This window comes from Littorina saxatilis, linkage group LG5, assembly GCF_037325665.1.
Source record: "Littorina saxatilis isolate snail1 linkage group LG5, US_GU_Lsax_2.0, whole genome shotgun sequence".
NCBI classification, from domain to species: Eukaryota; Metazoa; Mollusca; class Gastropoda; order Littorinimorpha; family Littorinidae; genus Littorina; species Littorina saxatilis.
In genome coordinates this window covers 49939446-49964983 of record NC_090249.1, presented here as the reverse complement: position 1 = coordinate 49964983, position 25538 = coordinate 49939446, and the positions used below count along the sequence as shown (strand labels likewise).

The 25538-nt window shown below is 43.3% G+C and overlaps 1 protein-coding gene across 1 annotated transcript in view; it reads left to right on the top strand.

Moving 5' to 3' along the window:
• The window catches only part of LOC138967375 (protein O-linked-mannose beta-1,2-N-acetylglucosaminyltransferase 1-like), a 39076-nt gene extending 13948 nt beyond the window's left edge, over positions 1 to 25128 (top strand). Inside the window, exons 7-21 of the mRNA XM_070339908.1 lie at positions 718 to 835; positions 1580 to 1678; positions 2206 to 2333; positions 3547 to 3617; positions 10461 to 10536; positions 10973 to 11098; positions 11589 to 11647; positions 11937 to 12009; positions 12541 to 12669; positions 12941 to 13131; positions 13783 to 13906; positions 14902 to 14973; positions 15438 to 15479; positions 16056 to 16123; positions 16869 to 25128. Of these exons, the coding sequence (XP_070196009.1) occupies positions 718 to 835; positions 1580 to 1678; positions 2206 to 2333; positions 3547 to 3617; positions 10461 to 10536; positions 10973 to 11098; positions 11589 to 11647; positions 11937 to 12009; positions 12541 to 12669; positions 12941 to 13131; positions 13783 to 13906; positions 14902 to 14973; positions 15438 to 15479; positions 16056 to 16123; positions 16869 to 16932 (1440 nt within the window). The 3' untranslated portion in view covers positions 16933 to 25128. The remainder of the gene's footprint in view (positions 1 to 717; positions 836 to 1579; positions 1679 to 2205; positions 2334 to 3546; positions 3618 to 10460; positions 10537 to 10972; positions 11099 to 11588; positions 11648 to 11936; positions 12010 to 12540; positions 12670 to 12940; positions 13132 to 13782; positions 13907 to 14901; positions 14974 to 15437; positions 15480 to 16055; positions 16124 to 16868) is intronic.
• Positions 25129 to 25538: the final 410 nt, after the last annotated feature.

The window sequence follows — 25538 nt, the reverse complement described above, 5'->3', positions numbered from 1 at the left end:
GGGGGTCCCAGTAAGACCACACCACCCCTCCCCCTCCCCCTAATGGACCACCTGACCCACCCAACCCATCTCCCCGCCTACAAACCCCCCCCCCCCCCCTACCTCTCATTGTCTCCTTCATTTAAGACTTTCTTTTTCATTTCATTTACTTTCTGATCCCAATGCTGGGAAATCCGGGTCGCTTCCTCCCAGTGGAAAGCCAGCAGCAGCAAGAGTCGCGCTACCCAGGTGTATGCGTGTTTAGGTGTAATCAGCCACCTGCACTTATGGCAGAATGACCGAGGTCTTTTACGTGCCACTGTGGTGACACGGGGGTGGGACATGGATACCATCTCTGAGTCTGCACATAACGTTGATTCGTGTCTGTCCTGGCCTGGATACGAACTCGTGACCTTAGGATCACAAGTCCAGGGCCCTACCAACTGAGCTACCCAGCCCCCTTTTTAGACACACTGTTCATGATCACCAAGCAAGTTGAAGTATTGCCTTATAGTCCAAACAGTATTATAGCTTATTCTACAAATGGTTGGTAGAATTCTTCTTATTTTAATAGATTAAATCCACACACTTTCGTAGTCTGGGCCAGCTGCCTAGATATGAGTTTTAGACGGCGTCAGACATCACACAGCTCAAAGAAGGGAATCTATTGTTGAATCAGTACATCTGGTATGTTTGTGTGTGTTTATATGTGTGAACATCCAGTGGTTTTGCGTGCAGGATGAAGCGTCATTCCAGCTGAAACAGGCAGCCAGAGGTTTTCTCAAGAAGCTGGGCAGTGAAGAAATAGACAAACTGGGCTGGCGAGATACATGGGCCTTGGTCACCAAGAAGGGAGGTCAGTTCATATTCATCTTCCTTGGCTGCCATTCAGACTAGTACAGTCAAGCCTACCTTGGCGACCGGCTCTTGATAACAACCCCCTGTCCATTACCACCAGCCCAAAAGATCCCTGAAGAGGTTCTTTCCTATAAAATTTACCTATTCATGACAATCACCTGTATATAAGGACCATTAAATTACATATCTTATCCCAATTCACATGTAGCAATTTACTTCAGTTTAGTGCTAGGACGCTGAAAACTACGCTCACCCTGGTAAGGGGGAAAGTAACCCTAAAAATAGAACAGCCTTGACGGTCACATGACAACGTCAGGACAAGGTTACCTCCCAGCATGCTCTGCGCACGCGTGCTGTCGCCGCCATATTGTATTCATTCTACTCTTCAGCGACGTTGGTTGAGGACGTGTTTTGGTTTACGCTCGGGCTATTCTTGGTTGGTCCCTTGGGTAGTTGTTATAGACAGGTTTAACTAAACTTTTTATCCCATTTTCAGTGTTTGTATGTAGATGCATGTTATTGTAAATAGCCGTAAGCTCTACGCAGAAAGGGACGATGAAGAAATGGATATTGTTACTATCTGTGAATTTATTCCCTTTTGAGCTAATTTTTGGACATTTTTGGTGGTTTTAAAGGGTTTATTGCTGTACTGTACATATTCTTTTGTGGAATTATGCTGATTTTAATCTACTGTGAATTGTGACACATATATTCTGTATCAAATCTGTCTGTGAATGTGCAGGTAGCAAGATAGCAGAGGGTCACAGCAAGGCCCCTAACCTGTCCACCTGGGGGGAAAAAGTAGCGCTTGAAGCACAAATCCCCCTCTCTGATCGCTCAGGTACATACCTTAATGTGATTCACTTTGTTTTCATTATATGTGTATGAGCATGCAGTACTACTTGTGCTTTCTTACATAACATGGAAACCGAATGGTTGTGATATGAATTTTAAGACATTATTTGAGAAGACGGCGATCATCACATGTATTTCTTTACTTTTAGTATACTTCATTGACTGGAGTGTCATTGATAAAACAAAATCTCTAGAATGCATTATATTCACCCTTTAACATGCATTACAAGGAATAAAAATGCATGTAAAAATAAATAGTATACAGTGGAACTCACAAAGACCTACAAATAAATCTGAGAAAATCAGGTCTTAAAAGTAGGCAGTCTTAAAATCTAGGTAAACTCTCAGAGGTAATGAACAGAACACCTGGAAAAAAAAGGTCTTAAAACCGGGACGTTTTAAAATGGGGGGGGGGGGGGGGGGGGGTAGGTCTTAAAAGGGGGGTTCCACTGTTCAGCTTCATAGAACAATCCAGACAGGTTTCTCTATGCTAAGCGTGTTGTTCTGTGACAGAGGCAGAGTGTAAGTGGCCAAACGATGAAGTTGGAAAGCGGCGGCGGACATTTTGCAGCAAGGTGGAAGGCTATGGAAGTGTGTGCACCTGTGACGATGCAGCTCCCATCAATTTGACACCTGACGCTGTGAGTGTGCTCGGCTTGACGAGGCTGTTAAGATCATTTTGTGTGTAGGGTGCATGTGGGTGAGATAAAGGTCACATTTTTTGTATATGGTTTTATAGTTTCTGAGTATGTTTGAATTAGTTATTGCACAGATTCTTCTCTTTGAGAACATGTCCTCCCTTATACCTTCAGGTGTGTACTTGCACACTCCCACAACACACATAAAACACAAGCACACTCACATACACGGACACACATGGACGCACGCACGCACTCATGCATGTACACACTCACATGCACGCACGTATGCACACACACACGGGGACGTAGCTCAGTTGGTAGCGCGCTGGCTTTGTAGCCAGTTGGTCGCTATCAGTGTGGGTTCGATCCCCACGTTCGGCGAGATATTTATTTCTCGGAGTCAACTTTGTGCAGACTCTTCGGTGTCCGAACACCCCCGTGTGCACACATGCACACGAAAAAGATCTCACGTTCACAGCGAAAGTCTCAGGGCTTGGAAAACACGAAGACACGCATGCATCATCTCTCGTCTCTGATTATTATGACCGTATTTCGATACTTTGACGAGACAAACCCAATGCTGGTGTGTCGAAGAAGACAGCCACAGCGGGCTTGTTCGAATCAAAGCATCACACCATATCCTCAGCGTATTACCAATACCTGTCCCAATATAGACCAGTTGGTCTAAGAGGACGTTAAACCCTAATAGTCACCGTCACACACGGACACACACACAAACACACACACACACACAACACTGCAAGATTTTGGATCACTGACTGAATTTAGCTTAGTGCAAATCATACCAGATTTTACATTTTGATTCACATGGGGTAAAATGAAACGGATTGTATTACAAATACGAGATTATTGACCAATTCATCAATTGTAACAGATGTTCCATGCTAACAGCCAGGACAGCTGCTGTTCTTGTTCAAAGCTAAAAAATAATAATACATTTTTCAAATTTTGTTTCTATGATCAGTGACTTGATTGGTGTTACTTGGGATAAGGGAGCTAGTTTCCAGATTTTTTTTAAAAAGTGGGGGGAGGGGGGGGGGGGTAGCAGTCCCAGAAAATGGGAGGGGGGGGGGGGGGTTACCAGAAGAGGGGTCAGTTAAGTGTGTTTTGAGGGAAAATGTTGGGAAAGTGTTTCTAGCAGAGCAGTTTTATATCATGTTTGTTGATGTCTTTATTTTACTTTCTTGACCAGTTAAGGGACAACAAAGTCAGTGATGTACCGGTAGCAGTGATAGCCAGTGACCGTCCACATTACCTTTACAGGTAAGCCGTTGAAAAGATATTAAATTACATATTCCTACTCCGAATCACATGTAGCATTGACACAATCGGAGATGCCAGGTTCTGAAAAGGCTAACCGTCTAAGGGAAGCAACCCCAACCACAAAAAGTGTAAACGTAGCCATGGTAATGACCATACACCCGGGGAGTTACCTCCCATCGTGCATGCCACGTCACTACTGCTACTGAACACGTGGTTCATATCATTCGACCTTTCAGCTTTCCGAGGAACAGGTTGTGAATTTTTGGCTCCCCAGTGGCTGTGCTGTTTGGTGTTGTTTTTGACACCCACTGGCCACTTTACCGTCTATCTTGCCTCCTGCTTCGTAGTTGGTGAGCTCTTTCCATTTTGGTCATTATTTTGACAGGAATGTTGTTGTAGTTGCTGATTTTCGTCCGTGTTTGGACTTGTTATAATTTCAGTAACTATCGTTGGCAGCCATTTTTGTTGTCAACATGGATTGACAGCTTTAATATGTGGCTAGGCCGATGTATGCTGGAGGTAAACGTATTTTTACCTTCTTACTTGCTTTCTGCTTTGATTAGTTGTTAAGCTTGTTCCTTTTCTGTCATTAGTTGACAGGAATTTATCTGTAGTTGCTGACTGTTCGTCCGCTTGGACTCCTAAATGCGTTTCAGTAACTTATTGTGTGGCCGCCATTTTCGGTTGCTCAGCTTTCCTGACAGCTTCTGTTTGTGGCTAGGCCTATGTTATAGTGAGGTTCTCCTTACTTTACCTGCTTTATTGCCTTCTGCTTGTTAGTTGGTAAGCCATTTCCTATTTCGTCATTAGTACTGACAGGAATTTTCGTTATTGCTTAATTTTCGTCCGTTTTGGACTTCTAAGTTTTGTCCAGTAACTTATCGCTTGGCCGCCATTTTGTGTATCAGCGTTGCTGACAGTGGTTTACATGGCTAGGCTTTAGCAGGTATCTACCAGTCCGTAGGACTTGTTGTGGTTTCGGATTAACATGTTTTTCTGTTGTGTCCGTTACTCTTTATGCCCCGAACAAACACTTTGGGGGCAGTCAACTACTCTTGTATGTACTGTTTCTTCTCGCTCACCTTCTCTGCCGTTAGCGGATCAGGTGTCACAGGTGTCTTCGTTATCTACGTTGGTTCCGGAGATTCGTACTTCGGTACGAGAAGAAATTTTGCGTGCCAAGCCTGCGACTTCCGTTGGTCCCGCTGTCTGTGGGTGACGTCAGCTTGTTGGCTTCCTTGACGCTTCCGGCCGAGACGTTGTCTAGGGCGGATGTTTTGCTTCTTCGTCTTCTACCGCTGTGGTTGGCGACTCAAGTAAGTCGAGCTGGTCCACAGGTCCTCGTGAGACCGTCGGACGCTCCCTGCTGGGACACAGCTCTTTTCGGCGGGTTCACGACCCGCAAAACTCTGTTCAGTCGCACCCTGGCTTCGTCGAAGACCATTGTGTGGCTGAGCAATGGCGGTAGCCGTTTCCGGCTGCTGCGCTTCCGGCACTCGCCGGAAGCATAGGTCCCCCAATGTGCGCACCCGCTGTGGTGGTTCCGGGGTTGACCGGACGTTGCCTTCCGGGCATTCGGGCTTCCGGCCCCCGTCCTCTGTTCAGTCGCACCCTGGCTTCGTTGAAGACCATTGTGTGGCTGAGCAATGGCGGCAGTCGTTTCCGGCTGCTGCGCTTCCGGCATTTGCCGGAAGCATAGGTTCCCTGACGTACGCACCCGCTGTGGTCGTTTCGGGGGTTGACCGGACGTTGCCTACCGGGCATTCGGGCTTCCGGCCCCCGTCCTCGCATACGGCGCTTCCGCTTTTCGCGGTCTCGTCTCATGCTTTTCCGGCTCCGCCCGGATTTACTGCTCCTTCCGCTTCCACTTCCTCCCGGATGTCGGTAGCTGAGGAGCAACGCCAGCCCTTCGGGCAGGTGTTGTCTCAGCCCTGGCCGCGGCAGTCAACGTTTCAACCTTCGGTTGTCGCTTCGACTGCCGTTCCGGTTCCTGCGGCTGCAGGCTTGCCGTCTTCTCACTCTTATCCTGGTCAGGGCATGAGTTTGAAGACGTTGGGGGGGACGGATTTCCGGTTTTCGGTTATGTCGTTTCACCTGCCTTCCACCGGTAACGTGGACTTCGGTTTTTCGCCCGATGTTTCGGACATTCAGTCTGTCGTCAGCGATTTCACACGTGCTGGTTATCCGGAAAAAGGCTTAACGCTGTCCTCTAGGCTGCGGCAGAGGTCACGTCGAGGTATTTTCCGGACGGGGCTTCGGCCTCCTACACTTCCTGTTGGAAGCATAGGTCCCCCATCTCAAGCGCACGTAGTGGCTTGTCTGGGGTTGATTGAGGACTGGCCTACGGGCGTTCGGGTTCCGGCCCCAGTCCTCCTCTGTTCTGTCTCACTCTTGTTCCGTCGTGCACATTTGTGTTTCACAGCAAGTGCGGCAGCCGTTTTCGGCGCTGTGTTTCCGGTTTTACTGGAAGCATAAGTCCTCCATTTCAAGTACATGTTGCTGTTTTGACTGGAGTTGACAGAGGACTGGCCTACGGGCGTTCGGGCTTCCGGCCTCAGTCTACTCTATGCAACTTTCGCTTCCGTTTTTTGCGGTTTTGTCTGCTGCATGTCCGGCGCTGTTCGGATACACTACTCCTCTTCCTGACACTCATTCTTGGAGGTCGGCGGGTGAGGAACAGAGGCTGGCCTACGGGCATTTAGGCTTTCAGCCTCAGCCGGGGCAGTCTTCACTCTACCTGTTGGGTGTTGCGGTTACTGCCTATTCAGTTCGGGTGGCTCTAGACGTTTCCCCTATTCACGACCGTCATTAGGGGGATGAGTCAGGTCTTTTCCGGTTGGATGGGTTTCCGGTTTCCGGTCATCTCATTCATCAGTTTACCACCAGCAACTGTGACTTCGGTTGCGTTCGTGGCTGAACTATTCTGGTTCTCAGTCTTTAGTCAGCAATCGGACACGTTCGGGATTTCCGTCGAAGCTCGAAGCTGCGACTCAGGATTTCCTGTTGGGTGCATCGACTTTGGTGGCTTCCTTGCTGGTTGTCTTGGTTGTCGATGTCGGATTTTCGTTCCGCGAAGGTAGGATGCTTTCCTACTTCCGGTGCCTTAGTCATCTTTGGTGGGTACCACGGTTTGCAGGTTTTGGCTATGCCATCTCCTCCTGGAAGTGGTATCTCTAGCGTTTTGGTTCTGCCGCTGTTTCTACCTTGGTTCAGTTCCGGAACACGCTCAGCCCTGGCTGGCTTCGGCTACACGGGCTTCATCTTTTGTTCCTTCTTGCTTAATTCAGCTTTTGGAACTTGCCTCCTTTCTCTACTCTGTTGGCCAGCCCTTGCTAGGGTGAGCGAAGAGCAGATGAGGCTGCCCTTCCTTCACTACGCTCGTATGGCGGGTGTCGGAGGGACTTGTTTCTTTCGCATTCTCTGTTCCCTGGACAGTCAAAGAGAGTCACTTAAGCTTTGCCCGCAGTAGAGATTCAGTCGAGTAGAGATCACCAGGTCTCTGACTGCTTTACAAGGGTTGAAGTAAGGTAAAGCTAGCATCCTCAGGTGAAGCATGCTTCTCGAAGCATGCTCAATCCTCTGGTTAAGCTAAGCTGGCAGCCAATAGGCAGCCTCCGTCGGAATACTTCTTCCTTCTTCGGTTGGGGTAACAGTTGTTTCAGCCATGGGCTGCTGCTGTTTTATTTCCGGGTTTACCGGCGAGGTTGGTTTTTTCTCACCGACGTTTCTTGGTACGTCGGGGGGGATGGAACAACGGCCGACCTCAGGGAGTCAGGGCTTTTAGCCTTGGCCGGGCAACAGCCTTTCCGCGTTTTGGCGATGGTGGTTGTTGCCTTCCTGTTTCTTGTGGCTTCGGACTTCGTCTTTTCTTTCCTTTGTTCTCACTTTTAAGGAGATTGGATAGGACGATTTCCGTTTGGGCGGGGTTCTCTGGCTTCAGGTTACCCCTTTTTTGGCCACAAACACTTGGACTTTGGTCCTTGTTATCTTTCACCGAGTCGGACTCTGTCTTTCTCTAGTGAACAGACACGTTCTGGTGTTTCGTCCAAACTTAAGGTTCGCTTGAGTTGGCCTCGGAGGTAACATTCAGATTTTCCTGAGGGGGCATTGTCTTGGACAATGGACGTTTGAGGAGTAGTTCTTTGTGGCATTCCTCCCCTCTCTCAGGTTTTGGCTGCTCTTCTCCTTCGGGCAGAGGTTTAGCTAATGGTTCCCTGAGAACTCTTGTTTCGAGAGTCTTACGGCTGGCTGGCTTCACGGTTTACGTTTACCAGTCTTCGTTTTCTGCTTTCGGTTTTTGATTCACTCTCAATTATCTTCAAGCAGACTGTTTTGGGAACACTCTGGCTTTTAGCCATTTTGTTTATGGTTGCCAGTCACAGCGGTCTTTGACCACCGGGGGTCCACACTTCCGGTGGCTTACGCACTGTCGTAAGTGGCTGCTGTCGTGTGCTATCTCTCTCTCTGCGTTCGCAGAGACTGGCAGAGGAAGACTGGCGACCTTCTATTTGAGAGTTTTCTCTTCGAGTTGGACTCTGGTACTTAGTGCTCGGATGTCTCTCTCTCGCTCTTTTGTGGGGATTGGTCACTCTTATTTTGAGCTGACTTCTTTCTCACAGGCCTTTCGGGCTTTACTACATTCCAAGGTTTGCAGACTTTGGCATGGTTGTCTTAAGGTCACCGCGAGGGTTTGTCCTTCTCAGCTTTGAGGGGACAACCTTACGCACGGATCTTTTCAGGACATTAGCATTTCCTTCCAAGAAAAAAGGGGGGGGGGAGCTTGTCTTTCCCTTGGCTCGCCAGGGTCATTAATCCAAGGCTTGGGTCTATTCCTGTGCTGTTTTTTACGGCTAGGAGATTGGAAGAAGTGCTGAGCACAGCTTACTGGATCTCTGAGGTTGTCTCTTACGCTTTTTGCCTGAGATTCATCTCGGCTGTCAATCAGGACTTTCCTCGGTTCCCTCACTGCCTTTTGGCAGTGGGCCAGCCCTGGTAAGGGCTTTTGAGTTGGTTAGATTTTCTTTCCCACTGGGACCGTCCTGACTCTTTGGCAGCGGTCCAGTTTTTTGGCAAGGTTTTTTGAGTGAGTTAGATTTTCTTTCCCACCGCCTTGTTGTTGTAATCTGCTACATGTGATTCGGAGTAGGAATATGTAATTTAATCAAAAATTTTATTGTAAATTTTCATTTAATAAATATACCTACCCGAATCACATGGTATATTCCCTCCCGCCAACCCCGCTTTTGATTTGGAGAATTTTATTCTTTAGGTCGAATGATATGAACCACGTGTTCAGTAGCAGTAGTGACGTGGCATGCACGATGGGAGGTAACTCCCCGGGTGTATGGTCATTACCATGGCTACGTTTACACTTTTTGTGGTTGGGGTTGCTTCCCTTAGACGGTTAGCCTTTTCAGAACCTGGCATCTCCGATTGTGTCAATGCTACATGTGATTCGGGTAGGTATATTTATTAAATGAAAATTTACAATAAAATTTTTGATTAACTGGTGTACTCCAGATATAGCCCCGTGGAAGTGACATCATTTACTGAAAGAAGACTAACAATTTTGAGATTGATTCAAGTGGTGTGACGATGAAGCACACAGCTTGGGGCTCAATCTGGATTTTGTGGTTTAACTGTGAAGTAGTTTTATGGAAAACAATATTGAAGTCAAGTTTAGACAAAGGCTGTGAACATTCAGCTCTTTTTTTTCATCCTTTTGTTACATTTAGTCAAGTTTTGACTAAATGTTTTAACATAGACGGGGAATCGAGACGAGGGTCATGGTGTTTGTGTGTGTGTATGTGTGTGTGTGTGTGTGTGTGTGTGTGTGTGTGTGTGTGTGTGTGTGTGTGTGTGTGGAGCGATTCAGAGAAAACTACTGGACCGATCTTCAGGAAATTTCACATGAGAGTTCGTGGGTATAATATCCCCAGACGTTTTTATCATTTATTCAATCAATTTATTTGATGACGTCATATCCGTCTTTTTGTGAAAGTTGAGGCAGCACTGTCACGCCCTCATTTTTCAATCAAATTGATTGAAATTTAGGTCAAGCAATCTTCGACGAAGCCCAGACTATGGGATTGAATTTCAGCTTGGCAGCTTAAAAATTAGTTCATTAGTTTGCTCATTAAAGTTGTCATTAAAATCGAATTTTCACTAACAAATTTAAAAATGATTGCATCGTATTCCTCAATTGCTCCTGAATTCAAAAACATATACATATGTTATGTTTACTCTAACATTTTGCTCAGAATTACATAAAATAGGTTAAGTAAGTACTGCGTTCGCAAGCTACGGGCGGAGACGAGCGTGGCCCGTCTCGGTCTTTTGGTGTGGCCCGGTTAGTCAAGACTATCTACATATAGCCTCGGCGATGACTGTTTTTGGTGTTATTCTTTTACTTTGATGCCGGCAGCTTGACTAAATGTTTTTATATCGCTTCACGCGACTTGTTTAGTTTGTAAAAACACAACCACAAGTCTGTGTGTTGCCGGGGAACGTTCTGATGACTCTTAGGGTGAATGTTTGCCAGAATTTTGTTGTTTTGTGTGTGTGTGTTGGTTGTGATGTTGGTGATTGCTTTTGAGGGAGGGGGGGTATCTAATATGACAGTTACGAATACAGTGCAACCCCTCTTTTAAGGCATCTTAAAATGGTAAGAAAATCAGGTCTTGAAAAGGAGGTAGTCTTGAAGTGGAGGTAAGTTTAAAGAGGTTATAAACAGGAAATCTTAAAAAGCAAGGTGTTAAAAGGTAATAAGTCTTTAATTGGAGGGTGTTAAAAGGGGCTTCCACTAAAATACAGGTGGGTGGTAACACTAGTGGATGTTTTCAGAATGCTGCGTACACTGCTGTCAACACCAGGAGCAAACCCCAAGATGGTCACCGTCTTCATTGATGGGTACTTTGAGGTGGGTGTAGCATGGACACTCTGTATGTGTGTCTGTGTCTTTATGTGTGGGTGGGTATGTGTGTGTGTGTGCGCTTCTGTATGTGTCTGTGTCTGTGTGTGCATGCACTCGTGCATTTTTCTGTTTCTGTGTGTTTGTTTTTGAGGGAAGGAGACCTTGGAGAACAAAGGCAGTTAAAAAAAAGAATGTTTGTTTGATAGTTGTCCATTTTTCATTTGTTTGAAATGAAATTGTATTTCATGTTTTGTGCAATGTTTGGATCAGAATATTTAACATTAAAACCAGGGCTTGTGCGATAAGGTTATCAACAAGATTGCATTTGAGTGAAAAAGCAACAGACTGCTGTGCAATTTGTTTCTCTCAATGTTTTGTACGGCTTATTAGGAGCCATTGGCTTTGTTGTTGTTTCTTCAATGTTTTTGTACGGCTTTATCAGGAGCCATTGGCTGTGACCAAGCTGTTTGGTCTGCGAGGAATCCAGCACACTCCGCTGGGTGTAAAGAATGCAAGAATCTCGCAGCATTACAAAGCTAGTCTCACTGCCACCTTCAACCTTTATCCAGTGAGTAATCTGTGTGTGTATGTGTGCGGGGGGGGGGGGGGGGGGGGGTGTGTGTGTGTGCATGAATGCCACTGTTTCTTTGTCAGACTACATGTGTGTGTTTGTGTGTGTGTTTGTGTGTGTGCATTCATCTGGTTCTTCTTATCTCTTTTGGGTAGGATTTTTGCATGAATGAACACAATGCCCATCAATGTACAAGAACATGTGAAAGAGAAGTGCAGTGGGCACAACATGGGATGGGGGGAGGGGAATGGGGATGGTGAAGTCAGGAAAAGCGGGGAGATGTATAAGAAATGCCTGTGGGTACAAAGGGAAAGATAAGAAGATATGGGGGGGGGGGGGGGGGGGGTTGGAGGCATTTGGGCATTCATTCCTTTCATATGCTATCATCAAGATCTGTCTATTTAGTGATGTCAGATTAACACACACAAAAATGTTATGCTGGTGATACATTTTGCACAGGAAAGACTCATGTTCGTATTTGTTACAGGAAGCGCAGTTTGCAATAGTCATTGAAGAGGACTTGGATGTTTCTCCAGATTTTTTCAAGTAAGTTTCACTCAGTACATATCACAGTTTGTCTGTATCAACTTTTTGAAAACAAAAGCAACATGGGGAAAAATATACATGTATTCCCTCTGTGGTTAACTTGTACCTGTCTTGTTATTTTCAGACAGTTTCACAAGACATGGAATCTTTTACACATTAAAAAACAAAATGAAACAAATACAAACAACAAATCAAACAAACAGAACAAGATGGAACTTTGCATCATTAAAATAGTTAATGCTCAAATAAGTAATTGAATGTGTTTATAATGTGATTCTTCCGTGTGCAGTTACTTCAGCCAAACAAGAGAGCTGCTTGAAGAGGATCCCAGCCTGTACTGTATATCAGCATGGAATGATCAGGTTTGTAAAACAAAAAATTGAACAGTCAGTCATGTTTATTTTACTCCCCTTCACCCCCACTCTCCAATCTCCTTCTGCCCTCCGTATCCATTGTTTGACACTTTTAGTCTCAACTTCAGTAACAAACGGATGTTAGTGAGTACAAATCTAGGTCAAAAGCTGAGGTTTTAAAACGAAGAATAAAAATAAAGCAAGAAAGGTTAAGTTGATGGAATATTTCATTATAGACAAAAAGAAACCTTCACAAGATCTTTGATATGCTGGAGACTGTGCCAGGCATGACACAGATAATGAAGTCACTGTTGTTGGATCTAGTGTCTGCGTGCGCCTTGTGTGCAGGGTTATGAACACTCGTGCAAGGACCCAAGCTTGCTGTACAAAGCAGAGACCATGCCAGGCTTGCAGTCAGTAAAGTGTATGTTGTCTTTCCAGGGTTATGAACACTCGTGCAAGGACCCTAGCTTGCTGTACCGCGTGGAGACAATGCCAGGCTTGCAGTGAATGTCGGTAAAGTGTTTGTTGTCTTTCCAGGGATATGAACACTCATGCAAGGACCCTAGCTTGCTGTACCGGGTGGAGACCATGCCAGGCCTGGGCTGGATGCTGAAGAGGTCGCTCTACAAGGAAGAGTTAGAACAGCAGTGGCCTAGCCCTGAAAAGGTTTGTTGTGATAGTATTCAAACTGTAACTCCTTGTTTTGATGTTGCAGGTGATCTTGTTTAATTTAGAATTTGTTGTCTTATCTTTATCTACAAGTGAATTCTTGAATGTAATATGTGAAGAAAGTGTGTGTGTGTGCGTGCGTGTGTGCGTGCATGCCTGTGTGCATTGTTAATATATCAATTTTAAGAGCACTCAAGCACATTACTCCATGCTTTGTGTGTATTTTATTTTCATTAAACAGTCTTATGTTCATGTGTGTGTTGTGCAGCAATGGGACTGGGACATGTGGATGAGGACAAGCTACGTGCGTAAAGAGCGCGAGTGCATCATCCCCGACATCAGTCGCACGTTCCACTTCGGCTCCAAGGGCCTCAACATGAACCCCTACTTTCAGGACCTCTACTTCAAGAAACATTCCATTGTTGCTCAGGCTGGGGTTCAGCTGAAGGATGTAGACAAGTGAGTGCATTTTAGTTTTACTGATTACCACTATTGCCTTTTATGATAGTGGTGCTACAGTGGTCCCCCTCCCCCCCCCCCCCCCCCTCTTTCAGACCTCCATAATCAGATCTTAAAAGAGAGGGAGTCTTAAAATGGAGATGAATTTACAGATGTTACCAAAAGGAAAATCTAAGAAAGCACCTCTGTCACCTCTCTTGCTTTCCAAGCTACCCGTCTTCCCCAAAATGACCACCCGCCTACCACCCCACACCCCGCTCTATCCCACCTCTTTCTCTTCCTATCTTTGTTTTCATTGGTCTATATTCACCTTACAGATATATTTTTGAAAGCCATTCAATAGACACCTGATTTCATTTAGTGAGTAGTTTTTCTTTTATATGGAGATTGTTACCCTTTGGCTAAAGTATCTTGATTTTTCCCTCCTTTAGATTTTTGTCATTGAATTTTGTTTGGCAGTGCAGCATGCAACAACTAAATTTGGCTAATTTGTTTATACTTTTAGTGTGAATGAGTGGCTTAGTCTTTTCACTTTTTTTTACCACAACATTAAGGCACATTTCTGGTACTACGGGCAATTAAGTATTTTGTACAATTTTCTGTATTCTGGTTTGACAGCATGTTGATGTGTGAACATTTTGTACCCCAAAGAATGAAGAAGGAGCCGTATGAAGAAGTGGTCAAGGGACTCATCAAGTCGGCCAAGCTGGTTGACCACAGTCTTGACCCCTGTGACGACAACTTTATTCCTCCCAAGGATGAAACGAGTGATAAGGTATAGTGCTTTTAAAGCGCATAGTGCTTTTAGTTATGCGCTATAGAAATCTCCTTAATAAATAAATAAATAAGGTACAGCACATTTGATGTATGGCTGGAATATGAGAGTTTGGGGTGGTACAGTAGTACCTGCAGTGTATTGACATTGTTTTGAGTGACTGCTCTGGATGAGTAACTATTCTGTGTAAGAGTGCTTTCCCTTGTATCATGGTCCTTGTGTAGGAATGGAATAAAACATGCTTCTTTTAAAACCACTCTCAGGTATTTGTATGCTTCAAGCAAGATCATAAAAAAAATGTATCCCACTGTGCATAGAGCATACAGGCTGTTCATTTTTGGTATGTGACCAAGTGTGTGGATCTTATCCCATGTCAGGGGCCCAAGGACTGTTATGCCGGGGTGGAAGTAGAGATAAGCGCCTACTTCCCAAGAAATGCTCCATATGGCTTCGTGTCTCCAAACACCTCTGACAGTCAAATCCAGCTCCTGGCCTTCACGTGGCGGGCCCTGTCTTCGACTAACAGGAGAAGGGATGCAGGCGGGTCCCTGGCGCCTTAAAACCAGCTGCTTCGGGCAGATGGGGCTCGTCAACCTTGGATTGTCGCTCATCTAGGAGAAGGACAACTCCGATTTCAAAACCCGCACTGCCTTGTGTGCGCCTTGGGAAAGGCAAAGGCTACGAGAAGGAAAACTTCGACAACAAACCCGGGTAGAGTGGACTCGACAGCCCAGCAAGGCAGCTACTCTTGGGGAGGAGGCAACCCTGAGTAAGAACCTCAACCACCGAAGACGGAAGACAGCAGCCAACTTGGCGTGGGGAGAAAATCGGCTGTCTACGCTTCCACGATAATATGGCCGTCATCGAACGCAGAAGAAGAAGAAGAATCCCATGTCAAAGCCTGGTCAGATCTGAGACGGTGAATTTCATGAGGAGTTTGCCTTGAGCTGTTCTCTGTTGTTTTCTTACAGTATGTTTTGTGTGTTGTTTTGCAGGAACAGGTGTATTTGATGTTCATGAAGATGGACAGTGCCAGTGACTTTAAAGTGTGGAAGCATATAGCTAAGGTAATTAACAAGATGTCTTGGAACCTGTCAGCAAAAATGTAAGCTGTCATGTGTGTATTATGCAAAATGATGCAGAAATGTAAGTTTTATTTCGTCTATATTGATGCAGGTCAGTTTGAAGAAGCTGGTAATGTCCAAGTGTGAGTGTGTCTGGCTCTCTTTTTCTCTCTCTGTTTCTTTGTCTGTCTCTCTCTTTCTCTTGTTCGCACTCTTTCCCTCTCGCTCACTGTCTGTCTTGTCTGCCTGTCTGTCCTCCAATGATCTGTCCTAGGTGATTCTTTCTGTGTCATGTCACCAAAAATTCCGGAGATTTGCACTTTTGTTGAAACTTATTTATAGATGGAATTGATGATAAAAGACTAAGTTGCACATGATTTTGCAGTGATTATACATTTGTATGTTAAATGATTTTTTCATTTCATAAATATGCGCCTTAATTTTTTTCATGTGTCTCATTTTGACAGTGTTATCATATTTGGGACCTTGATGTCCGAGGTTTTCATAAAGTAAGTCTGGTTGTCTGGTGTGTGTGTGTGTGTGTGTGTGTGTGTGTGTGTGTGTGTGTGTGTGTGTGTGTGTATGAGCATTCATGAATTCTCACAGTGGATGTGTATGTGTGGGTGTATACATTTAGATCTACAAACTCAGACTAAAAGCTGTTTTATGTCTTTGCAAAACAATAAGGTCTGGTATTTGCTAGTTTTTAACATATCAGGTTTTTAATGAGAGGCAGGAGAGACATTTTTAAATTTTTTTTTTTACAGATTCAGATATCAGACACCATCAAATGGATAATAAGGAATGGGTTTTATCATTCATCAGTAGGAGGTAGGATCATAAGTATGAATCTGTTCTTGCAGTGGAATGTGCCCTAGCGACAACCTCTTAATAATGACCACCTGCCCATTTACATCACCCCAAAGAAACTGACTTTTTTTCTCACCTTTTCTTAATGAGCACCTGTCTGTGAGGACCCGTTTTGCTTGGTCCCGTGGGTAGTTGCTACAGACAGGTTCAACTGAATCATCATCACTTGTCATATCTGTACATTGGTCAAAATTGGTTTGTTCTATTTTTTCCAGAGCATGTGGAGGCTGTACTTAAAGGGAAGCCATCTCTTACTAATTGGCTCGCCGGCTTCAGCGTACTCGTAAGCACTGCCTCTTACTCCTTATTTCTTTGCCTTTTTTTTCTCCCTTTCTGTCCTTCTTTCTCTTATAAAGACAGACGCACAACCACTCTCTCTCTCTCTCTCTCTCTCTCTCTCTCTCTCTCTCTCTCTCTCTCTCTCTCTCTCTCTCTCTCTCTCTCTCTCTCTCTCTCTGTGTACATTATAACGCTTTTCTTGCCATCGAAATTGTTTCCTTTTCCCCCAACCTCCCCATCGCAATGAACTATCATGTTTTTGGCGATTAAACGTTCTGACTTCCTCTCTCTCTCTCTCTCTCTCTCTCTCTCTCTCTCTCTCTCTCTCTCTCTCTCTCTCTCTCTCTCTCAGATCAATATTTTCATTGTCTGAAATTGAAAGTATTGGCTAGCCTAGAAACTATACATAAAACCATGAACATTGATGAAATCCCTTGAACAATATTTTTTTGGCATATATTGGATGGCAGGGCATGCGCAGTCCTGTACCCCAAAAAATTGACATATCTGATTTAAGCACTTTGTACTCCGCACTAAAAAGCGCAATGCTAGTGTGGCAAAATTGTGTCTGCTACTGACCAAGACCCATCCAATCACACACATTCTCTCACACCATTGTTTAAAAGCTTTTATTGCACATTTTGTTTCATTTTTGTCATGAACGTGATAAACTTTATTAGGTTTGCTTCTTTTTTTGGATAACTCAGAATAGCTGTTAGCGCTGACATTTCCTCTGGTCCTTGTTTCAGGTCATTCAAGCCAGCTGACCTACAGCCCATCAGCGTCAACACCACTCGGCCAGTCAAGAGCTAGCACCGGCCACTTCTCTTCTTGCTTCATATGGGAAAAATTGATCTGAGAGTACAGTGGTACCTGCCATGAAAGGACACCCTTGGGACCAGCCAACAGTGTCCCTACATTGCAGGTGGCCTGTCATGACAGGTATAATGTGACCGAGATAGAAGACACTGGGAAAACGGAAAGTGTCCTTTCCTGGGGAGGTGACCTCACATCAGAGGGGCCTGACATCGCAGGTACCAATGTGGATAGTTCTTACTTCTGTGTCACAATGGGCGGTTTTGGTGAGGTTATGCCCCTTCTTTCTTTCGGCTGGTAACTGGCGCCACCTCGCGGCAAGATCACACAAGAAAGGAAAAAAACGTGCATTGGTCCAAAATAGCATGTCGCTTTGGTAACAGTTCGTGTGTAAGTCGCGCATTTTATACAGTAATAAGACAATGGTAACAGGCGGAACCTCGCGGCAAGATAACAGGAGTTGTCTCGCGTCATCGCTCCAGAAGCGCTCATTAGTCTGTCTGTTTGCAGCAGAAGTATGTGTGCTTTACTGTAAATAGTCTTATGTTTGGATGATAAGCGTGTGTTCAGGTGTTAATGAGAGAGGAGTGTTGTTATGCATGAATACCTTCAGTGTGGAGCTTCACTTGCCAAGAACTCTGTATCTGCTGTCAGCTAGAGGCTCATTTTGGGAGAGATAGTCAATTTTTTTTCTCTCCATTGATGATAGTATTGCTTTGTGATATATGTTCATGCAGCCATAGGATTGAAATCTGTCCAAAGTGTTGTGAGAGTTTCAGATTGATGGTGACTGCTGTGTAAACTGTCACACACCATTGACATTGTTACATACAAAACTGCTGATGAAAGGTAATTTCTGTAAATATGCCAGTCTGCACTGTTGGCTTTTTTTAAAAGGCACATTCCTTCCAGAGTAAGAGATCATATTCACCACAAAAGATCTGTTCAGGACTTTGTACAAGATAAGAGAGCTTCCTTGATGATGGGCACAATAGCCTAGTGGAGAAAACGCCGGACTCCCATGTGGAAGGTTGCGTGTTCGAATCCATAGTGGGTTAAGGGTGCAGATTTGTCCGATCTACCGGGTCAACTTATGTGCAGACCTGTCAGTGGCTTATTCCCCTTCGTGTGTACACGCAAGCACAGGCAAAGTCTGCACGAAAAAGATCCTGTAATCTATGTCAGCGTTCTGTGGGTCATAGAAGCAAAAAAAGACAAAACATGCATCCGCCGAAATCGGCGTATGGCTGCCAAAATGGCAGGGTAAAAACGGTCATACACGTAAAAACCCACTTGTGCATAAAAGACGATTGTACCTGGGATTATCAGCCCATGAAGAAGAAGAAGGTGTGTGTCCAGGGGAAAGGCTGCTCTTTCAGGGCTGCCAACTGCTACGCTTTCGATGACTGTTTTTACCCCGCCATTTAGGCAGCCCTACGCCGCTTCGCTTTAAGACCTTTTGCTACGCTGTTACGCCAAGCTTAAAACTGCTACACTCAAATAAATAGTCACAAGCATGCTACAGTTCGCTCTTTCTTGTGAGCGCTGGTATTCATTTCTTAATCTCAGTAAATCTCACGCCATGTAGCGGTCAGAATATGGGTCATTAAACATTTTCCACACTGAAAAGTGGCAGTGCAGGCACTCTCTATTAGGAATTATGTTCCTAGTTTCTGGATAAACTTTAAAATTTTTTTTATATATTTCTCCACGAAAAAGCATGAATGTCGATGTGCAAATAAATGTTAGACAATACAACACTTAAAACACTATTTGCTATGCTGAAAGACAAAACAACACTTAAACACTATTTGCTATGCTGAAAGACAAAACAACACTTAAACACTATTTGCTATGCTGAAAATTCAAAACAAATTCTTAATTGTTACACTTGAGGCTTCACAAGGGTTGGCAGGTGTGCTCATATTGATGTGAAAGAGTTGACGGGCGCTGTGGCGGGGTGGTAAGACGTCGGCCTCTTAATCGGAAGGTCGAGGGTTCGAATCCCGGCCGCGGCCGCCTGGTGGGTTAAGTGTGGAGATTTTTTCCGATCTTCCAGGTCAACTTATGTGCAGACCTGCTAGTGGCTTATCCCCCTTCGTGTGTACATGCAAGCACAAGACCAAGTGCGCACGGAAAAGATCCTGTAATCCATGTCAGAGTTCGGTGTGTTATAGAAACACGAAAATACCCAGCATGCTTCCTCCGAAAGCGGCGTATTGCTGCCTAAATGGCGGGGTAAAACCGGTCATACACGTAAAATCCCACTCGTGCAATAACACGAGTGTACGTGGGAGTTTCAGCCCACGAACGCAGAAGAAGAAGAAGAAGAAGTGAAAGCCTGGACAGATCTGTGATGGTGAAAATGATCGTGTACACAGGTACGGTATTTTTAAACTACATGCTTGATACTATTCCTGCGCATTGTCATATCATAGGCATCAACTGGTCTGTATGCTATTTTATTCCCTTTTTTGACTCCTTGTAATGTCCTTTTTTCTGTACACGTCTCATTGTCTATTTCTTGTGTATACATGTGCTTCATGTGGGAGAATGGTTTTGTGACGCTGTGAGGAGTTGCTCTGATTATGTGCTTGATGAGCTTTTTTGAATGTTTGCATTTATTAGTCATGTGTATCCTTTAAATTATTTATTTTGATAAAACAAATGAAAGAAAGAGAAGTTTGTGATGTGAGTAACTTACTGATCTGTATATTTACGTATTGATGAAAACACGATCTGATATTGTTTACCAGGCATCAATCATCATGGCGAGTCTCAACAAATATATTGATGATTCTCTGATGAAAAACTGTGTGGAGAAAGATTGTTTTAAATTAATAAAAACAAGTTTGAAATGGCATAACCGAGTAACATTGATATTAACTTATTTAAAGAGATCAATATATTGTAAATCCTTATAGAATAATCCTTTTGTAAATTAATTGGTCAATGCTAGGAAAGTGCATGCATATATTATATACCGGTATTGATACAGTTTTAGAGAATGTGTGAAAAGTCTCACTCGGGAATCAAGTCTTGCAAATCATGTCTCGATAATCATGGGAACACGCATTAGCACACACACAAACACACACATACACATAAAAAAGCAAGTAAAATGGAACTAACATAGGCGAATACTCTGACAATTTATACCATGGTGTGATTTTTGAGTGTGTTTGTTAGCCAAACCATAATTTGTGCATTGTATCTGACGGCAACATACATATGGATCACATGCTGTGGAGTGTCAGGTGAAACCACTGACAGATTGATAAATAGAAGCATTTAACGCCAGCTTTAATACTCTATTTGTTGGGTTCTTTATCTATTTTCAGATTTGGTTCTTATGTTTTAAACTGCCTCGGGAGTACCTAGCTTTTTACGTACTGTCACAAACTAAAGGTTGTTCAATAGACGATGTTCAGAAATAACTTTAGTCACGTTTGTATGGGTTTTAAAAGAGTGAACACTCTTGCTTTTAGTGAGTCAAACTTTCCCATGTGACTTTATCGGCCAGTCACTAGTGAGGGGTGTGTCTGAAACACGTGGACAAGGAGCATGTGTAGAAAGTTTGCCTCACTAAAAGCAAGGGTATTCACTCTTTCACAACCCATACAAAACCGACAGAGTTATTTTCAGAATCTGTTTATTCTGTCACATTGGTGTTAGCTGTGAAAAGCCTGAATTTTTATAGCTGATAACTTCTTTCACAGTAGTGTATAGAGTATCTTGAAATATTGCTGGATTTGTTATGTCATATGTACATGAAAACTTGAAATGTTATGCTTATGCTGCCTTGCAAATTACGCCAAAAAGCCAAAATCTGTTTAATTTTTATTTCAACTTTTTATTTGTAGATTTTTTTTCGCTACAGTACTATCTTTTTTGCTGAGAGTTTTTCCCACTAATTTAGAATACAGTTTGAATTATGTGGGCATTTTGTTTCTCGCTAATATATAGATCAGATGTTACATCATCGCCTTGGCGCTCTCTCCTTCAGTGACCTCTCAGATATTTTTTTAAGTCGAGGCTTTTAGCAGCTGCGTGCACTTCTCTCTGACGTCATGCTGATTTGGATGAGTCAGGTTGGGATGTCTGTGAGGTTTACATTTTGGTTTATCAGAGGCACCTGATAATTAAAACACATCCACAGTGTCACATCAGACCATTTAGCGCTGGTCGTCAATACAAATGCCGACACTTTAAAAAGTGTCAAAAACTTTGCCATCATTTCACCAGATCCGCCTAACTTTGTTCACAGCAGGGGAAAGGCGACTTCAAATATTGCCTTAAACTTTGGAAAATTTAGAACATTTTTGTGGCAATTTCAGGAAATTTGCGGGGCGGACGAGGGGGGGTGCACAGGGTGCAGGTGCACCCCCCCTCCAGCAAAAAAATTTAAAAAAAATTTGGAGAGCTGATTCTATGACCATTTCTAAGTTCAAATGGCACCAGATGGCACCATTTTGCTTCTTTGGGCCAAACAATTTTCCGATGGGGCATGCCCCTGGACTCCCCTAGCAAATTCGGGCGCTTCGCGCCCATCACATTCACTTTCGCTTCAAAGTGCACCCCCCCTTACAAAGCAACTGATCCGCCCCTGTTCTTAGCAATACCCTGTATATGTGAATACATATAATCTTTCTTTCAATGATCTTTTGTTTCTTATTATTTCATCAATGATGTATTCAATATTATAGAGTGCAATAATAAGGTGATCATGAGCAAATATTTGTGTTCAAATAATGCGTTTAGATGTTTCAGGTGCTCTTGTTAAGAGTGTAGCGTGCAAAATTCTCTGGATGAAGTAAAACTGGGAATGTGCGAGTGTGTTTGAGAAAATGTTACAGATTTTAGACATGGTTTTTTTTCCATGAAGGACCACTTTATAATCCTCATTATATGCATGGTAAGCTGTTTTACTTCAAGCTACCATTACTTTTAAACCATTAACGATTTTTCATGAAACGTACCTTTCATGCTAGTATTTTGATTTAGTTTTCATTGAGTATTTTTGTCTGAACCTTTCACCTTGATGATTTCATCATTGATTTCCGGTTAGCACATCTGGACTTGGAAACATTTCAGTCAAAGCAGGTGCATTAAATTGATGTTTTGTTTAGATCCCTTAGCTAAACATAGGAGTAAACTCACCTTACGTCGCATTTGTATGTTAAGAGACCTATCAGTTACTTACTGTGCTATAATGAACAAAGGTTGTGTGCTTTTTGCTTGTTTTTTGTTTTTGTTTGGTTTTCGCTTGCTTTGTTTTTTAGATTTTTTGGGGTGTTATTGTGAGTTGTTTGAGTGCAAGTGATTTGCAGGACATGTATTAGGAAACACAGGCCTGAATGAAGAAGAGCTTATGTCTTGCAGTATACCGCTGTCTCTTACCACTTCGCTCATTACCCCCCGCGGGTTAGGGGGAGTCCCATATTGGTTGGGACGAGAAAGAATTTACCCGATGCTACCCAGCATGTCGTAAGAGGCGACTAACGGTTCTGTTTCTCCTTTTACCCTTGTTAAGTGTTTCTTGTATAGAATATAGTCAATGTTTGTAAAGATTTTAGTCAAGCAGTATGTAAGAAATGTTAAGTCCTTTGTACTGGAAACTTGCATTCTCCCAGTAAGGTAATATATTGTACTACGTTGCAAGCCCCTGGAGCAATTTTTTTATTAGTGCTTTTGTGAACAAGAAACAATTAACAAGTGGCTCTATCCCATCTCCCCCCTTTCCCCTATCCCATCTCCCCCCTTTCCACGTCGCGATATAACCTTGAATGGTTGAAAACGACGTTAAACACCAAATAAAGAAAGTAAAGAATGTTACACTTTACAAACTTAATTTATGTTTTATTTAATCAGAGTAGTATAATGTTCTTGCTAGTGTGGTTGTGTGTTATTTTCATCAGTTAAAGCATGCACCATTTATTTTCTTTTTGGTATGAATATTTTCCCCTTAACTTTTGATCAAAATGGGAGTTATTACTTCTGTATTTTATGTTGGATAATTATTTGATCTTTTGGTCGAATTCAGTCTTGTTTTGGTTGTGGACTTAATTCTGGGAATCAGTGAGAGGTCTGCATGGTTCTGTAATGCTGTAGTTGATTTCAAACTGCAAAAACAGGTAAAGCTCAAAATGATGAGGAAGTCAGACACCCCAGTCATGCTCATAATCCTGCTGCTGAATTCACCCCACATGTTATTCAAACTGCAATGTTACAAAGCAGCTATAGATATCCCTATCAGATCCCAGCAGAAACAATTTTAATGAACAGATCTTCACACTACCCCGAACCAAAAATTACCTTCATCTTTCAAGTTTTATAAAAGAAACTTCAAATTATACCCAAATTTAAGAGAGAAAAAACTCACTACATATATGTCAATCTCATGTGGCGGGGAAATAGCTCTGTTGGTAGCGGCGCTGGCTTCAAAACCAGTTATCGGCATAGGTTCGATCCCCATGTTTGGCGAGGGATTTATTTCCCAGAGTCTTCTTCTCCTTCTTCTTCTTTGTTCATGGGCTTAGACTTCCACGTTCACTCATGTTTTTAGCACGAGTGGATTTTTACGTGCATGACCGTTTTTACCCCGCCATTCAGGCTGCATACGCCGATTTCGGGGGAGGCATGCTGGGTATTTTCGTGTTCCTATAACCAACCGAACTCTGACATGGATTACAGGATCTTTTCCGTACCCCCCGCGGGTTAGTGGGAGTCCCATATTGGTTGGGACGAGAAAGAATTTACCCGATGCTCCCCAGCATGTCGTAAGAGGCGACTAACGGATTCTGTTTCTCCTTTTACCCTTGTTAAGTGTTTCTTGTATAGAATATAGTCAATTTTTGTAAAGATTTTAGTCAAGCAGTATGTTAGAAATGTTAAGTCCTTTGTAATGGAAACTTGCATTCTCCCAGTAAGGTAATATATTGTACTACGTTGCAAGCCCCTGGAGCAAATTTTTGATTAGTGCTTTTGTGAACAAGAAACAATTGACAAGTGGCTCTATCCCATCTCCCCCCTTCCCCCGTCGCGATATAACCTTCGTGGTTGAAAATGACGTAAAACACCAAATAAAGAAAGATCTTTTCTGTGCGCACTTGGTCTTGTGCTTGCGTGTAGACACGAAGGGGGTTAAGTCACTAGCAGGTCTGCACATAAGTTGACCTGGGAGATCGGAAAAATCTCCATTCTTAACCCACCAGGCGGCAGCGACCGGGATTCGAACTCACGACCTCCCGATTAGGAGGCCGACGTCTTACCACCACGCCACTGCGCCTGTTATTTCCCAGAGTCAACTTTGTGCAGACTCTCTTCGGTGGCCGAACACCCCCGTGTGCACGCATGCGAAGGATAAAGAACCCAAGTTCACAGTGAAAGTCTCAGGGCTTGTAAACATGAATACACGCATGCAGGGAAAAAAATGGGTAGTGCCGTATACTGTTTGGCAGCAGCCTCAATTTCCATGAGGGTACCCTCACAGGACTTTATGAAATCTTATCCTTACCCTTATTTGTTTCTGGAATAGAGCAAAAAGCCTAGGGCCACTAGAAGTAATCCAGTCTAAAGAAAAGTCTGTTAGTTTATGCCCAAAAGAATAATATAACTGAATATGAAAATTGGGCCTCAAGAGGGGTACTTTCCAGAAGACTTTATTGCTGTTTTTGTTTATTTCTGGATGTCAGATGTAGAAAAATGAATTCCCGAAGAGTGAGTGGTTATGCATGTGTGTGTATGCGAAAAGACATTGAGGAAATATGTTTCTTTTAGCATGAAAGTGTTGTATGGATAGGAACAGAACAGCTGATGTGGTCTAGGTCTGCTGAGTTTAAAGGGTGACTTGAGTACATGTATTTTACAAAATTGAATGATTGTTATAAGTTTTTAATCATGAATTTAATTCCATATTTGCATTTATGATTTAAACTACTGTTCTGTAATTCTGCTGTAGAAAAAAAAGGAGAAATTGATTGTGTGCGGTTGTAATGTTATGGGCTAAGTCTTGCATATATATATACGGTATGCGATATACCTTAAGTACTAGTCCAGAATACAGTATTTATCTGCTGTGTATTCACTTGATTTTTGATTCATACTTCATGATGTTCCTTTGTTTATGCGATGCTATTGAACTACACAACGATGTGAAGAAAGCTTGAATAAATCAATGTTAAACAAAAAGAACCTACATATTCTGTAAGCTTGTCTGTTGGTTGTTTCATGAATAAGGTGACTGATCCTCAATTGTTTGCTTGAAATGAACAACCTGAATGTTATATTTGTCATCCACACACACAGACCCTTACCCATTTCCTGAAAATTAACAAGAAATAAATGAACTTCTTTTTCTCCTGCATTCATTGGCCGCAACTCACACATAAAACTCTTCTTTTCTTTTTGTTCGCACAATTGCACAAATGGGTTTTTATGTATATGACCATCCCCACCACCACTTAGACAGTCATACTCTGTTTCCGGGGGAATAAATGAACAAATACCGGTTAGAATTATGTCTCTCTTTGCTTTGCTTCTTATCTGGCATATTGTGTTATATACGTCCTCTTTGTTTTAAGGAAGGTGGAAAACATGCACTG